The sequence below is a fragment of the Lepisosteus platostomus genome, chromosome 6 (assembly GCF_059453375.1).
Source record: "Lepisosteus platostomus isolate fLepPlt1 chromosome 6, fLepPlt1.hap1, whole genome shotgun sequence".
NCBI lineage: Eukaryota > Metazoa > Chordata > Actinopteri > Semionotiformes > Lepisosteidae > Lepisosteus > Lepisosteus platostomus.
Window position 1 is genome coordinate 29,834,959 of NC_142616.1, and position 15,840 is coordinate 29,850,798.

Consider the following 15,840-nt stretch of genomic DNA (forward strand, 5'->3'; position numbering starts at 1 on the left):
TGTGGATACTAGAAATATTCCTGTCACCTGTGATTCAGAAATCCCTTTCTACAAAAGGCTGTTGCCCACTCTGTTCATCACACATTTCTCCTTGAAGAGGGTCAACAGCAAACTCCTCACATTTCTTATGTATTGGAATGCATTTTTATTTTTACCTCACAAACCATAGTGGTGTAAAGCAAAACAAGTGGGTTTAACATTCAAGTCTGAAACTAGGCATATAATAAAGAAATGGTATATTATTGTATTTCCACTTAAAAAAATAATCTTAATAAATTGCAAATGTTCCAGCTCAATGCACAGAGCAATAAAAGCAAACATATTCAATTCAATTTTCTTATGGAAATAAAAGTATGCCAAATTAAAACAAGCAAATATAAAGATAACATGTTGTTCCAAAGAAGAATGTTCCCACTGACTCTGCTATTGTGTGAGCCATGAGCTCTTCAGGCCTGAGTAAAGTCTGAGAACAGAGTCAAAACCGCCTGATGCCTCACTCTTTCTGCATTTTAGCAGAGGTTTGAATGGCAGCCTAGAGATATGGTTCTTTCAAAACCTTCACCTACAGTCTCAAGTGTTGTACAAACATTTACATTAGCGATGGATAAAGTATATGACCCAGCCATACCGACTAGAGCAGAACAATTCTGTCTCTGTGCCGAGACTTGTCTTCCCTCCCTAATAGCACTCTCAATAGCACCCTTTCACTGGGTGCAACACAGATAAATGTTTTTTTTTCTCTGCAAACGTTAGCATTCCAGAATTTTCCACATTACCGCATTGCCTAAGGCAGTGAGCTACCAGTGATATTTGTGTGAATAGCTACCAGAAAGCTATTCACACAAAGCTCTGATTCAGTACATCAGCAGGATGCTAAAAACACAGCCACAGTGAGAGTGACCGTCAGATATTCACACCACGCTGACAGGATTAAGAAATTTTCTGTGATGTGACAGAAACAAATTTTACTACTGTGCCATAAACATTTTATACAACACAATGGATCAGATTCACAAGCCTATTTTTAAAGAAGTCTGAAACTTCCCTGGAAAAGTTGGGTAAGTTGCAAAAGACTACTAATATAAAAAATGAAGCCTGGAAAATAATTATTTTTTCCCTGTGCAGAGATTTGGATAATTAGCTGGTGTTACCAGGACTCAAGAAAAAGGAAAACAGAAGCAAAAATGATCTTAAAGTAGAAAGATTTAAATGCTGTCCTGTATGTAGTGAATGGCCACAGCTTTCTGTCTCTCATTTCAAATGAGCTCACAATGACTTCATGGAAATAATCATTGACTTAATTTGCCTGAAATACCACATTTTTCCAGATCTTCACCCACTGCAAATTTGCCGTATCCAGGTATTCCCATAGTCCTCAAGTACAAGGCATGAGTCTCACGTCAAGCTCGAACCCAGAGGGGCACAACACATGACGACCGCAGGTTTACATTCCGTGTGACCTCTTAACTGCTTAACTAATTTTAACTGGACCGATTTCCCGATTGGAGCCTTCCCGGACTGGAGTCAGGTGTTCCAGGTCTGAGGAGTGGGACAAGCCTGCGGCGTGCTTACTCACTTGTCCCGTGAGAATTCCCAGCGGGGGTCCTCAGGCAGCTCGTACTCGGGGACACCTGCCAGCATGGGCGCGTCGACGGCAGAGGACAGGCGCGTGGTGATCCTGACCAGCGGGGTGCTTGAGTTCATGGAGGAGCTCGAGTCCGCCGACACCTGTGGACGGGCAGGCCAAACACAAGGCTGATCACCACTACCTGGGTTGTCCAGAACATTCTCTCAGCTTGAGCCCTACTGCTTCAGTATGCGTATGTGCTTGGGGGCAGCACTGCACTGGTACAGCTAACATGCTTCTGTATTAATGTGAGCTAAACAGTTTTCCTATAATGATGTTCTGACATTGTTTTTACCATTTATCCAACTAATTGATTTTAATATGATTCATAATTTACATCACACACAATTCAATCGTTTCTTTCAGTAAAATAAATTTAAACCACAAAGTTTGACCTTAATTCTGACGACAACAGGTTAACTGAGGGCTGTCATACTAGAATGAACAGTTAATTATTTCTAAAACAGTTCCCTCTAATTGTGATTTAGTTAGCATGAAAGCTGAGGAAAGTGCCTGGAAAATGTCCTCAGCATGTCCAAAGTGTTTTGGGCTGATTTACAGGCCACTCAGCTTGCTGTCCAGCCATGGAGCTCTGTGGCTAATTTGAGGTGGTGAGAGATGTTCACTCTGTCCTGCTCTCAGTGCCAACTCCTTAGAGCAGTGCAGGCATCTGGACGACCTCCAACCTGTTGCTTTATACCTTCTTGAAGCATCTTCTTCTCCCTCCGAGGCAAATTATGAATCACGTCCGCACATGTCACAACAGTGGAATCATACACTAAAGGCATTTCACAATATCATCTAACTAGCTGGCTCACCTTCATCTAGCTTTGAAACATAAAGAAAGAGAAATGCTTTTGAAATATTCCTGAATAAGGAACAAGGCCACTAAGAGAAGGTGCTACTCTGGGACGGGATCGGCCCTGCTATGGGAGGGAGCAGCAAAGCTGACTGTAGAGAGCTGGGGACTCTGTTATCCTGAGAACTGGCAGGACTGGTAACAGAATAAGGCAATGGGTGGCTCCTGCTTCTCTGGACAGTTTACCAGTGGCCTTCCAGCAACTAGGCACATTAACTAGAGTAACCTTTATAAAATGTTATTGTGGAATACAAGAGAAAAAAGAGAGATTAGGAAGAGCCACATAGTAAACCTAGGGAGAAAATCATAGCATGGTATGTAAGAGACAGATTATGTAAAACTATGGCAAAACAAGTTATATTAATGGCATAACATTTGGGAAAACTACATACATATCAGTATTTAGGGGCCAATCCAGAACTTTGCTGTGCACACAAATAGTGGGACTCACAGATCGCCTCAAAAGATGAGTGAAGAGACAATTGGAGATAATTCTAGTTACCTTCTGAACAACCAAAGAGCTCTTAAGGACTAACAGTCTTTACTCCACTAAAAAACTTTCTTAATGGTCTCTCTTAATGGTCTTAATGGCATGCTAAAACAAATATCCTCCTAGTAATCTCATCTGTGATCGAATGTAGACGTTAACTTGCTGGCACTGAGTGTGATGACCCGCGTCTGCGTATCTGCCTCTGTGTTATAAAGTAGATGACATGCGTCCCTGCCTGCCTTGTGCATGGGTCTCTGTGATGTGTATTTCCCTGCTTCTCATGTATAAGAGTTTTTGAACTCTTTATCTACTTTCTGTTACCTGTCTGCGCAGGGGGATTTGCTTGCTCAGCTTGTGCACGGCTGGCTGGCTGCTGAAGTCGGGTTTCTTGGCGGTGTTCTTCATGCGGCACACCACCACGATCACCACCATGCAGGCAATCAGGAAGACGCCGATACAGTAAATGGCGATCTCTACGTAGTCCGGGGACGTCGGGCCAAATATCGGCTCCTCTGGATCAGCTGGATTACAGATAGGGACAGTTATCAGGGACAGAGCCATGCTGTCCCGCAGACACAGACAGGGAAAAGAGAGCTGTCTTACAATGCAAGCATGCATTGTGTCCTGTGTTATAAACTCCTAATCCAATCTCTGCCTGCCCCCCAACTCGTTCCCAACAATAACTAGGGGTTATTTGCTGTTTTTAATAACAGTGTTGTTTCCAGTTCCTTTCAAAAATAATTTCCTATTTCCCAGTCCTTAAAATCAGTTAATTTTCATTTTATAGCAGAGGCCTTAATGGAATTGGAATAGACTAAAAGAGAATGAGAATTGGAAATGAAATTACATCCGAGATCTGATTTAAAAATGGAATTGGAATTTAAAAGCAGGAATTGACCCAAACCCTAACCCCAGCCCTCCATTCCTTCCCAATACATAAACACATACCAAGAGCTTTCAGTTGCTTGTTTTAAGTCTTTAATCTCTGTTCAGCACACTAGCTAAATATTCCAAATGTGGGCCATTTATTGTAGAAGCCAAATGCAGAAAGAACTTAAGGAAATAAAAATGTCTCTAATTAAACCACAAATATAGAAGATCATTTTTCCGTGGGTAATCAGTCCTTCTAATTATGACAGTGCTCACTTTTTATAATGTTTTAGGACAACAAAAATAATTGTTTACCACAAAGAAAATGTTAAATATAAAACAAGAAGCATAACAAATCCCCTCCAGGCAGCTGTTCATCAAGACACACTAGGCACCACGGCTGGCCAGTGTTATTTAAGACAATTTTTAGTTTATCTATAGTAGTATAAGGATATTCTTTATATTCCTGAAATGAATTTTGGGTGAGGCAGACTGCTCCGCACACTTAACAAACATGCTGTTGCAGGAGTCTCTGAAGAGATCAGTCAAGCAAATCCAGTGTGAATTTTGTACAGTTCAGAATCTCCACAAGATGAATTAATTTAATTAGAAGTGTCCACTGCATACATGAGAAAGCAGTGTTGGCCCTGAAGATGATCTGAACCTCATTCAACAAATATGAGAAAAAACAGAGCAGATCCACTTCCCTTTCAGTCTCCCTGACTGCTTCTTGGTAAACGCTTTACCCACATAGAGTATTATGAAGGACAGCAGGTGTGCTGTGGCAATAATTGCTGCAATCCCTGTCACAGCTGGATGCTCTGAGTAGCTCAAAGCTGTTATTGTTGCTCTCCTGCAAGCATTATCTGTTTTCACTGTGTACGTTACCTCATAGCAGAGTGTATAAGACTTAAGAAAGCAGTTTATACTGGTGTCTCATGTCTATATACAGGTCCTGGGATTACTTCACTGAAATATCTGATCGTTGTCAGTCACATTTTTCTATGGTTTTCTCTTTAACCTGGAGAACATCTTAGAACTTGTAGAGTCCTGGTTAGTACCTACCCCCCCCAACCTGTAGTCCAGCTGCAAAAACAAAGAGCTGCGAAATCTGTCAGGCCAGCATGCTGTGATCTGAACGTTGTGGCACCTGCAATGGCCATCAACAGCAATCTGCCCCTATCTATTCCATTCCTCAGTATCTGTGTCCAATACTGGTTTTCACATTTTCATTTCTCCTTTTATCGAATCTGTCCTCACGACACAGTGAACTCACCTCTTAGCTGTTGTAAACTGTTGCTATTCAGAGACTTTCTCATCCATCTACCTGATAAACAAGTCTTAGGGTACTACGCCTGCACCCTTAGTCTGCCAATCATGCACCCTATGGTGCTAAGTGTGCGTACTATCTGCTTCCTACTTTCATTTATTTTGGAATGGGACAACTATGCCTGCTGTGAAATGATCACTTGATCTTAGCCAGAAGTCTAGGTATTCTACCAGAAGCTGTGACTACACAAACTGCATAAACTATATCAAAGAGAAAATTTTATAAGTATCCTCACATGATCATGTGAGACAAAAAAAAATCAAAAGAGTCCAGAAAGTTAAAAATGCATCCACTCTGTAGATCTAGCGTGGTCAACAGCCTGGGGATGCTATGATCAGAAAAAAAGACCAGCACTCCCCTCATTGCCAGAGTCAATGAGCATGTAAGTCTGTAAGTCTACATTCCATTGTTAATTCAACGATAATGAGCCACCACTGCCTGCAGGATAAATGAATTGCTGCTACAGTATTATCAGTCTGTAAACTCATCCGTAACACAGAAGCTCTCAGAGCACCGCAACTGTTCCATTGGGAGCTTTAATATAAATTAGGTGCCAGAGTATTGATTTATTTGTGTCTCAGAATAAAAATGCTTGTAAGGAAATCAATTTCACAACAGAACTAGAAACTGCACCATATTCTACAGCAAAGTAAAGCAGCTCAACCTGGAGGAGATTTTTTACCCTTTGTTCAATTTGATTATTCTGTATATCTGTGGGCATACTTTAATTAGACAAGGACTGAGTAATGAGTCAAGTGTATACACAAGAGATTTATGTAGTGCAGCTACGTTTTTTTGTACTCTGATAATGAATGGATCTTTGAAAACAGTTATGATGTGTAATATTAGTAAGCAAAGAAGAATACTCTTCTTGGCAAAGCCTTGGAAAAAATCTGGGAGTTTCCAATTCAAAATATCGGATAGACAATTAAACATGGATTATATGCCGCCCATGCAAAAGTCTAAAACAGCAAAGGGGGAATTCTACAAAAAATGAATAAGGTAACAACTCCTGCAACAGACAGCAGAAGCCTTTTTTAAAAACTTTTTGAGCCATCAGATGAAAAAATAAAAGGGGCAGCAAGCAAATGGCAGTGCTCTTAAGATCTAATTTCAACACAATGAATAGAAAATACCTGCATAATAAAAATCACTTTCACACATTACCCTGGCCTTTCTGTAGCACACATTCATGGGGGCAGTTCACTGCTGTCTATTGCAAAAAGTGACAGTGTGTCTCTGATTTAACAACATCCCACTCTCATTGGTTAGAAACAAATCTAACAGGTCAAATGAAACGGCAGCTTCATTAACAGGTCGCAGTGTTGGGACTTTTTAAAATTGCTTTCTGAATGAGGAAGAAGATTAGTTAAAGTAAGCTAAACACTCCTATGCAGTGAGAAGTAACTTTTTCCTAAAAAGAAAGTAGTGCCCAACACTGCAAAACACGGGTGCTCGTTGTTGCACTTCTAGAGAGTTGCAGGTCTATGAATGCATCTTGGCCAAGAAAACTGATAATTGAGAAAGCCTAGCCCGTGCAGGGATGCGTAGGGATAGACTTTCTTTTCTTTATGTTACAAGCTGACAATTATCAGGTGGGTAAGCACAGTGATTGTCATTTCTCAGAGGGGGGACAAGAATGACGAGCCACAGATGGGGCAGCACGGGCTCTGATTCCTCAGCGAGAGAGCAGAGCCTGGCAGAAAGCATGCATGGCATAAAGGAGAGGCAGAGCACACAGTACCAACAGACACCCAGCGAAGTGACAGCCAGCTTCTGTAGCCAAAGACACTGACCTTTGCACAGTATATTGGAAAGGGCTAGACCTGACCACCAAGTCTCTTACTTTCCATTTTTCCCCAATAATAAACTAATGTTTGGTGCTAGAAATTTGCAGACTACTCGCAAATAACAACAACAAAATATTTTTAAAGACCCATTCTAGATATCTTTTCTAAAATTTGTATTCATAGAGATGGCACTTTACTTGCTTTGGTTATATTTTTGTATTCATTTCATGAATAATTAAAGATGACCATAATTACACATTAGTACGTACTTAGCTTAAATGAAAAGTGCCTTGATCTACAGAAGGGTCATTTTCTTTGGCTGATTAAAAGCAGTTGTCACTCGCTTCAAAAATCAGCATTGTCAAAGTCATAATAATTGAGGAACAGGAAAATACCATAGGAAGACAGAAATATATACCTGGAAGAACTGTCAACCATGCAGTGTGATAGGAGATCCCAATAGAATTACCCGCCAAGCATGTATACTCCCCCGCATCCTCAAAAGTAACATTTGGTAAAGAGAGAACCTCGATCTCTTTGTCCGTGGTGTTAACACCTGCGGTCTGGGAAAGAAATGGGGAGAGGGAGGAAGAGAGGAAACACAAGCACAGAGATGGTGAGACACTCTGGGTGGAGAGGAGTGTCGCCCTTGGGGGCCTCAGTTGCCCCATGAAGAGAGACGGGGGTTATGGGAGTGGAGAGAAAAGGCTCCCACATGACCCCTCTACACACGTCTTGTGCTTCCACAACGCAAACACTGAACAGCCCCAATACCCGGCACCCGGCTCTTGGAGGGAGAAGACGTAAAAAAAAAAGATGTTGTTGCCACCCTTCACCAAGCTCGTAATCCAGAGCAGACTTCCACATGCACACAAATCAAAACACATGGAAAAACCCCTTTGAGCAACCAAGGCCCGCGGATCATCTCAACCACGATACCAACACTACACAATGAGGAGGGGGAGAGAGACAGAGTGGCACCGATGACAGGAAGATAGAGTGTAATAGAAGTTGAGGACAGAAACAAGAAGAGAAAGAAGCACTTGGTACCAGGGCAGCTGTATAGAGATACACTGGAACAAATACTGAGCCACAGAGAACAAGAGAACAGACAGAAAGAGAAACCAGCGGTGGCCAAAAACACTTGTAAAAATGGAGAGGCCAGCAGAAACAGAGCTCAGGATATCGAAGTATTCTCTTGCAGTGTACTAGAAGTTTGAAGGTGCAAAATACACTTTTGAAAAGCAATAGTGAGAATTCAACTACAATTCCAGTAAACTGTAGACATTTAAAATGTTTTAAATGATCTGTCTGATGACATCTTAAGAGCTTTATTTTCCTCAAAAGTTGATGTTGCTCTTTGTATCTGGGGTTGTTTTCTTTAAATGCCTCTAGTTTGTGGGATGCCGTGCTTCATAACCTTATGAATTAACTGCAAACATTTATCTTTGGCTTTCCCTTTAAACTTGAAACTATTGCTGTTCCTTCCATATTCATATCACCAATATTACTTCTGTTGATTTTGATTTCCTCAGTGTGTTATTTTCTGTTAATCTCTAATTTCACTTTGATACAACAAACCTCACAGGCAACGCAAGAAAGAAAGGAGGAATACATATAAATACAAGAAACGCAAGGTCAGAGAGGCAGTACACTGGCTGGTAGGGTTGAGAGAAGTGGGGTGGTGACCTGCAGGGTTTTTCCATGGCTGCTGACACAACCCAGCGCACCCAGAGGTTGAGGCAGTGTTCATTTAGTCTGCATTTGTTTAATTTTAGTCCTACTCTCAGTCAAACTGAGCAAAGTTTTGTGGAAGTTTAGAACAGGCACAGCTTGTGTGATCCTACTGCAGCCAATTTGTTTCCACTGCAGAAACAGTGAAGACTGTATTCAGTGTGACTATATTTTCACTATCTAGTCCACTTCAACTGCTTACTAACCAGGAAGTTAATCTCACTTTGGATTGAGGTTGAATTGGATTTAGTAGTGTGTCCAAACCAGTATACGGTGCTCACAACCACCAAAAGTGACTTTTTCACTGAACTGACCAAGATTATGACTATAACTCAAACACATGCAGATTAAAACGAACCCTGGTCTGAGGAGAGTGAGGAGATCCACATGGCCCAAGGAACAGCCCGGGACACGGCCCGGACTCACCACACCCCATTGAAACTGGTAGCCATTGACACGGCCAGGAGCACCATGCCAGTGGCGCTGCTCTTTACCTGAGAGGACCGTCAGCCAGCCGGACTGGTTAACCTCTCCAATATAATTGGAGACTTTACAAATATACTCCCCCGCATCCTCCTCTGTCACATTGCGCAATGTCAGCACTTCCACATCAGAACTATTTATTCCTGAACGCTAGAATGGAAGAATCAATGACAAAGGACAACAGTGGATTACAATCTGCCTCAGCTAGGCCAGTAAATGACATAAAATACATTTGGGAGCCCATCAGTAACAGAAGGCAGTGTGACATTAAACTGATCCTTTCTCAAAAGCTGTAGTGGAGCGGAGCACATTCAGAAACTTTCCTCGGTTTTTTTTCAAGCTCAAGATTTGGGATAAATGTGCTAGTGGCAGACAGACATGTCCTTTGGGTTGCAAGATTTTGAAATTAAGTTAATCTTAAAATTACTACAGTGTGGTAAGAAATACCATAAGGCATTTGCATACTCATAAAGTAAGAAGCCTCCTTAAAGTATGTAAGAATCCTTTTAGGAAAGTTTAAGCCATGTTTAAGCCATTCAGGCTCCTCACCACAATTCAGTAAAAGAGATGGTGCAGATATGTCACCTGGTGCAACATCTCTGGCACATGCTGACCAACCTGTCACACCACAGACAGAACAAATCGGCCCGCTCACACGGCAACATTTCAGAGCATCAAATTTTTCTCTCTGTGCTCTCCTGTTTTCCAAAAATAAGTAAAATTCTGCTCCAGAATGAAAAGCTTCAAAAACAACTTTGTTAATGCCATTCAAACAAAACTCGCTCTGCTTCAGTGCAATCCATTCTGAAACTCCTGGAAGAGACAGGCTCAAGTCTCCTGTGCCATACCTTCAGCACGCGGACATAGGGCTGGCCATCCGGACCGTAGCGGCTGCCATTCTTTTCGATGTGCTGTAGCCACTGGATGTGTGGCTGCGCATCGCTGTACACCTTGCAGACGAAGCGGGCGTCTTCACCGACGCGTACTGTTGTGTTAGCAGGCAGGCCGGCCTGCAGGATAGGCCGGTGAGGAGAACGCTCTGCGACACAAAGGAGAAGGAAACAGGTGAAACACGGCCAAATGAAACCCAAGTGTGTGGGCTACAAACTTCATTAAGAAAACCCTAAGGGTCAGCCTCATCTCTGTAGGGAAGCGGACCTGAAATATTATAGTACAGGGACTCCCAATTCTGGAACCCTGAGTCCAAAATCCAGCAGTTTTCAATGTCTGTTGAAACCTCCAACAGCTCAACAGATCCAGTTAAATCTGAAAATGGTTTAGGCATTAAGAAAACATAGAAACCTAACAGATGCTGTACTATTGGATTTGGGCACCCCTGTGAAAGGCAAAATGAATATGTATTGAGGAACTCCAATGACCTGTTTTCCCAGAGAAATGACCTGTTGGATGAGGCACTGGGCCTCTGTTTCACCCACTGTCCTCCAGTCTGCAGGCTGTCCTAAATGAGGGCTGGGTCTCCTCTTGGTTATTTGACAAAATAACTGGTGGATACATTCATTTTATCTGGCGTAATTCAGACAATTACACAGCCTGTGTGAGAAAGTGATAGGTCACTTCCCTGAGGACTTTAAACAGCACAGGGCTCAGAACAGACAGCTGACGTTTCTGCTAACAAAGCAACTGCCTGTATCTTGTGTTTACTATTTTTAATAAAAGAGTCATGAATAACTGAAAATATTATAACCTATAAAATAGGTATAACCTAAACAAATAAAACTATGTCTCTAAGTGCAATGTGTTCTTTTATCATATCACACTAAGTTTATTTGAAAAAAAAACACTTTTAAGTCTCATTTCAAAAAGGCGCTAATCTTTCAAAGCTACAGTCAAACTTCTGCTCTTCCCATTGGGTTTATGCGGTGTTGGTTCATTACAACACAGCCCTTTCAGGGTTAACAGACATTTGGGTAAACTACTTCAAGGAACACTTATTAAGCTGCATTCTTTCACAAGCAAACATTTCGACTTCAAATCCAAACAACAGTGCCTTTTAACAATGCTCTCTTTCACACACTGTAATAGGGCTGGCTGCCCACAGGCCTCCTTTGGGAAGGCTGCAGTAACGTCACTCTGGCTGGCCGCACTGCAGGGGAGAGTCCTGCCTTCTCTGAAGGAGGAGAAAGGTGCATCCGCCCTGATCGTCTGTGGCTCTGTGCCTGTGAGGGTTGGCCTGCTCTGCGATCCCGGTCAGATATCTCATGTTCTGCTGCCCTTGCCGTCTGGGTTCCACAGCGTGACCCGGCAGAACTCATTATTAAGCCCAGATCAGAGAGGTGTACCATAAAATCAAAGGGGAACGACCTGCCAAACATGTACAGTATGCTGCAATGCAAAAATATGCTCCACATTCTGAATGCGGCAAAAACAACCCATCTAAAATCTATTTTAAAGTGAAACAGATTCATGCACTTTCTTTTTTCCCCATGCTACGCTCTCTTGCAAGATATAAACCTTTTCAATGATTTTCAGGGAGTCCAAAACAAAATTATTTTCTTGGCAGAAAAAGAAAAGTTTTTAACAGAACATAGTACTGTAGTTTTGAGATTGTGCACTTGAGAGATTGAAAGTCAATGCTTCTCTACAGTGCCCGGAACATAGATTCACCATGGCTGACTCTCCTACAATCATCGCTTGGGGGTTCCTCTGCAAACATGTCTAATCTGGGCATAACAGGACAGCTACATCAGTACACCACACACAAAGTGTTTGCATCTAGTTTCAGCCGGGCGTTGCAGTTCATCTGTCAAAAATTTATACTTTTATGACTAAGTTCTCACGCTTTGGACTGCAGAAGAACAACAAACCATGCAAAACAAAATACCCAATTCAAGAAAACACAGTGACATAAAACCGGTGAAATAAAAGAACTATAAATTAAAATACTGTGATGAACATAAACAATATATTCACCATCAACCAACATTATAGCATTCAAGTATTCAAGATTGTAATTGTGTTTATGCATTTTGGAAACCTGAGACCAGACTGAATTGCAGACAATGCATAACCAGAGCCCACTTCACTTCAAACGAAAGCTATCAGATTCTTTTCGAAACCCACATGTGGAACAGGAGTTTATAAAGTGATAAAAACACACAGGATGGCAGTGTAACTGAGTACCCTGTTGAGGTAGCTAGCCCTCATGAAGCACAGCATCTCCATGAGATACAAAGACAAATCCGAGCTCCTATTCTCTCATGTCAACTTTCATTTCAATAGGTAGGACTAAGCAGTCAAGCAACAAAGAAGCCTTAAATATACATATCTTTATATTTATCACATATATATATATTATCATCAGCATTATACAGCAGTTATGGATACATAGCATATGAAATAGTTTATTTAGATATTAAGAAGGCTTTCGATAAAGTTTATTAAAGATTGAAAAGGGAATTATATAATCAACACATCATTTCAATGGTGACTGCTCTTCATAATTTATATTAGTGATCTAGATTCTGGTAGAGTTACTAAACTTTTCACAACGATACCAAATTAGGAAATTTAACAAACACTGTAAAAGCTGTAAAGCAAAAAATGGCGGATGACATTTAATGTAGACAAATGTGCAAAGTGTTACTTGCAGGCAGCAGAAAAGCAATTGATATGACATGAGGAAATGAGCTATGCTGACACCTCATTTACTTCTTCTACACAATGTGGGGAAGCAATAAAAAATGCAAAATGGATTTTCATGTGCAAAACAGAATTTAAATCAAAGGATGTTACAATCAACAGTATTATCCTCTTGTAGCCTTTTTCACCTTTTCACTTTTTTTGCAGGTGTAGAATGGCAGCCACACGTGACCTAGGTGGGTGCTGCACTTCAGTAGTGGGCAAGGTTGGTCTTTTCGTATGTATAGTGCTGTGAGATCCTTTGGAAAGAAAAGTGCTTTCTTTGAGAAATGGCTGGGTGAGATCATCTATCCTCATGCCCTAGCTTTAGGGATAAATTAGCTAATAAAAACAAAATGGACTACTTGCGCATACTGGCCTCCTCTCATTTCAAGACCTCATATTCTTTTCATCGTTTCTTTCCATTGTCTACACTGCTGAACCACCCCGAGTTTCTTCCACAGACTTCTGTTTTTGCTACCAAGATCCACTTTCCTCCTATTAAACCTCATGCTTTAATCTTCTGGATTTTCTTCTTGGTGATTTTTTTGTCTCATGTGATTTGTCCGGAAGCCCTAATTACTTTGGGATTATTCACACCACAACATTTTACAGCAGGTAAAATTCTTGAAGCAGTCGTCTGAAATGAGTACTATTGATTTAGATCTTCGGAACATTTGAGATCGTACCTGATAAAGATATGGGCTGGTAGATGCTTTTGAATCAGAACAAGGAAACAAACTCCTTTTACCCAGCTTGCCACAGTAGGTTATGTTGATGGTTCAGAGTGGAAAGGTGGGCTGGGGGGCATTGTGCTTATTCTGTGATGTGAGGTTGTAACTGGGTCACACAGCAGTTGACGGTGGGGCAGAGGGAGGAGAATCAGAAGAATCAGAGTAGATGGAGAGTACAACGCAGGCTCTTCTCATTTATGTCACAAAGCTCCTACCAATGATCACAAGTTCTTCATCACCTTGGCTTCTGTCACACAGTCATCAAAAGTCAACAGCTGAAAAGTTTGATGTGCTTACCCATCTCAAAGCAGAGTTTATTATCTATATTTCAGTTTCCAAACATAATTTCAGTTTCCAGTCTCACCACGGACAAAATCTGTTTGGAAACTACATGTTATTTTTGATTCCTTCCTTGCAGCTGGAAGCTTTAGGCAAGTTAATATTAGTTAACTTATTTCTTGTCATGTATGCCACATAATAAAAAAAATTACTTGGTCACTAATCTGCACAGCTGCATGTTTGCAGCAGCTTAAACATTTACTTATTTAGAACCTACATGTTGGCTGAATTATAAACCACTCAAGTACACTGGCAGTCTTCCTTACAGGCATTGATGTCTGCTCTCAATAACAGGATATGAGCACAAATCTAAATTTCTGACAAACTAAAATGGACACTCTATAGTCACTTACTTAATTGCTTTTCTATTTAAAATATCTAAAATAGTCTGAGTTTCATACAAAGCTTTAGCTAATCCCAGACAGCAGAACTGAATGAGCAAGTGGATATAAACCGTCTGAGTAAACAGAAACCGATGGCTTTTCCACAAGCAGCTCCAGACACAGGCGCCCGTCTAAACAGTCTCCCCTCCAGCTTTCATCACACAGGCTTAGCCTAGTGTGCATTTCCATGGTGTGGATCGAAAACAAGACTAAATTGAGTTTGTGGTCTGACGTCAGTACAAGAAAAGGATCTTATTTTTGCATTCTTTGCTTTGTTTCAGGTTGGAACTTGGCAACCCCACTCAGGCACAGCTGGAACTGGGGCTCCTCTGAAGGATATGGGATACACTGCTAAAAAAGGGAACTGGACAAACCTGCAATCGGCAGGAGCTCCCAATGCACAGTTCTGCACGAACCCACACTCTCTCCTGTGTTCACTGAACTCTTTAGGATTCAAATAAAAGAAGCCATGTTTTGATCTACACTTTCTGTGTAACCCTTTTATTATACTTCTAATTGCCACAGGGAAAAGAAGCCCAGATCTAGACAGAATTATTGTTGCAGATTAGCTGCAGACGTTTTCTACTTTCATTATGAAAGCTGTGACATTACTCACTGAGCAGTTGTACATTCTGTGGCTTTAAACACAAACAGACAGAAGACCTTTGGCACTAATGCTGACCTCTCAAGCTAAAAATGTCAGACTTTCCCCCCGATTGAATTCCTGGCCATCACAACAGATTGCCTGTCACTTGGGAGCAGACCTAGGGGTCTGTGTGGCATTTTCTTAATTGTTCCTTTGACTCTCCACAAAAGCTGCCAAAAAGCAATCCAATGCCAGGTGTACAAACTCGCCCTCAGATTTGTCAACAGCTCCAATAAAAGCTCCCTTATTCTCTAAGCTCTCAGTCCCTGGACAAGCCAGCATGCAGATTCCTGCCTGCTCCCCACCTGCTTCATCCCAGGCCTTCGTCCAGGCCTCATTCCTCTGGACTTTCCGTGTAGCTTGCAGCACCTTCTCGCACACAAACAGCCTGGCTCAGCTCAGTGCTGCTCTGGAAGGCTGTGTCCCTTATGAAGAAGTATTCTATTTCTCACTTCATTTTTAAAACTTTGTGAAATCTGTTTTTTTTTTTTAACGAGTGAGAAAATGATCTCAACTTGAGGAGGATAAAGTCTAAGTACTATACAGTACGCACTAGCTGGAATAATGACTTAGGTTTACAAAGTAGAGAGTTTCAGTTTTCAAAAACATGCAGCTGATGAAAGAGAGGAGGCTTGCATGATTTATGAGACCAGTAAATAAGCTCCCCCACTACAGAGTCACAGTGTTAACATACATATGGAGTAACCCATGTTTCTTCCTCATTAGCAGCTTTATTGCTGGTCCCCATTGCAATCCACTGGTGTAATCTCAAATATCCACACCACTACCGTCCTCTTCATCTGCTCACTGTGCCCCAGGAGGAACACGGGCTGGGGCTACTGAACCAACAAGGCCAGAAACATTATGCCTACTGCCTCCCCAGAGTCCACAGCATATTACAGTTTCGGACTTTTTT

At 41.5% G+C, this 15,840-nt stretch overlaps 1 protein-coding gene and 1 long non-coding RNA gene across 10 annotated transcripts in view; one reads left to right on the top strand and one right to left on the bottom strand.

Moving 5' to 3' along the window:
- The window catches only part of fgfr2 (fibroblast growth factor receptor 2), a 53,284-nt gene that overhangs the window by 11,257 nt on the left and 26,187 nt on the right, over positions 1-15,840 (bottom strand). For 4 of the 9 annotated variants that reach the window (XM_088635245.1, XM_088635249.1, XM_088635251.1 and 1 more), the window contains 4 exons: positions 10,032-10,222; positions 7,385-7,529; positions 3,291-3,497; positions 1,577-1,727 (listed from right to left, as the gene is read on the bottom strand). In XM_088635245.1, coding sequence (XP_088491371.1) covers positions 1,577-1,727; positions 3,291-3,497; positions 7,385-7,529; positions 10,032-10,222 — 694 coding nt within the window. Of the gene's footprint in view, positions 1-1,576; positions 1,729-3,290; positions 3,498-7,384; positions 7,530-9,194; positions 9,334-10,031; positions 10,223-15,840 lie in introns of all 9 variants that reach the window. The other 5 variants (XM_088635246.1, XM_088635252.1, XM_088635247.1 and 2 more) reach the window with 3 other exon arrangements.
- LOC148661468 (uncharacterized) lies at positions 926-14,682 on the top strand. Its single transcript, XR_015939541.1, has 3 exons — positions 926-1,058; positions 12,991-13,048; positions 14,560-14,682. It is a non-coding gene; the product is annotated as an uncharacterized LOC148661468 (long non-coding RNA).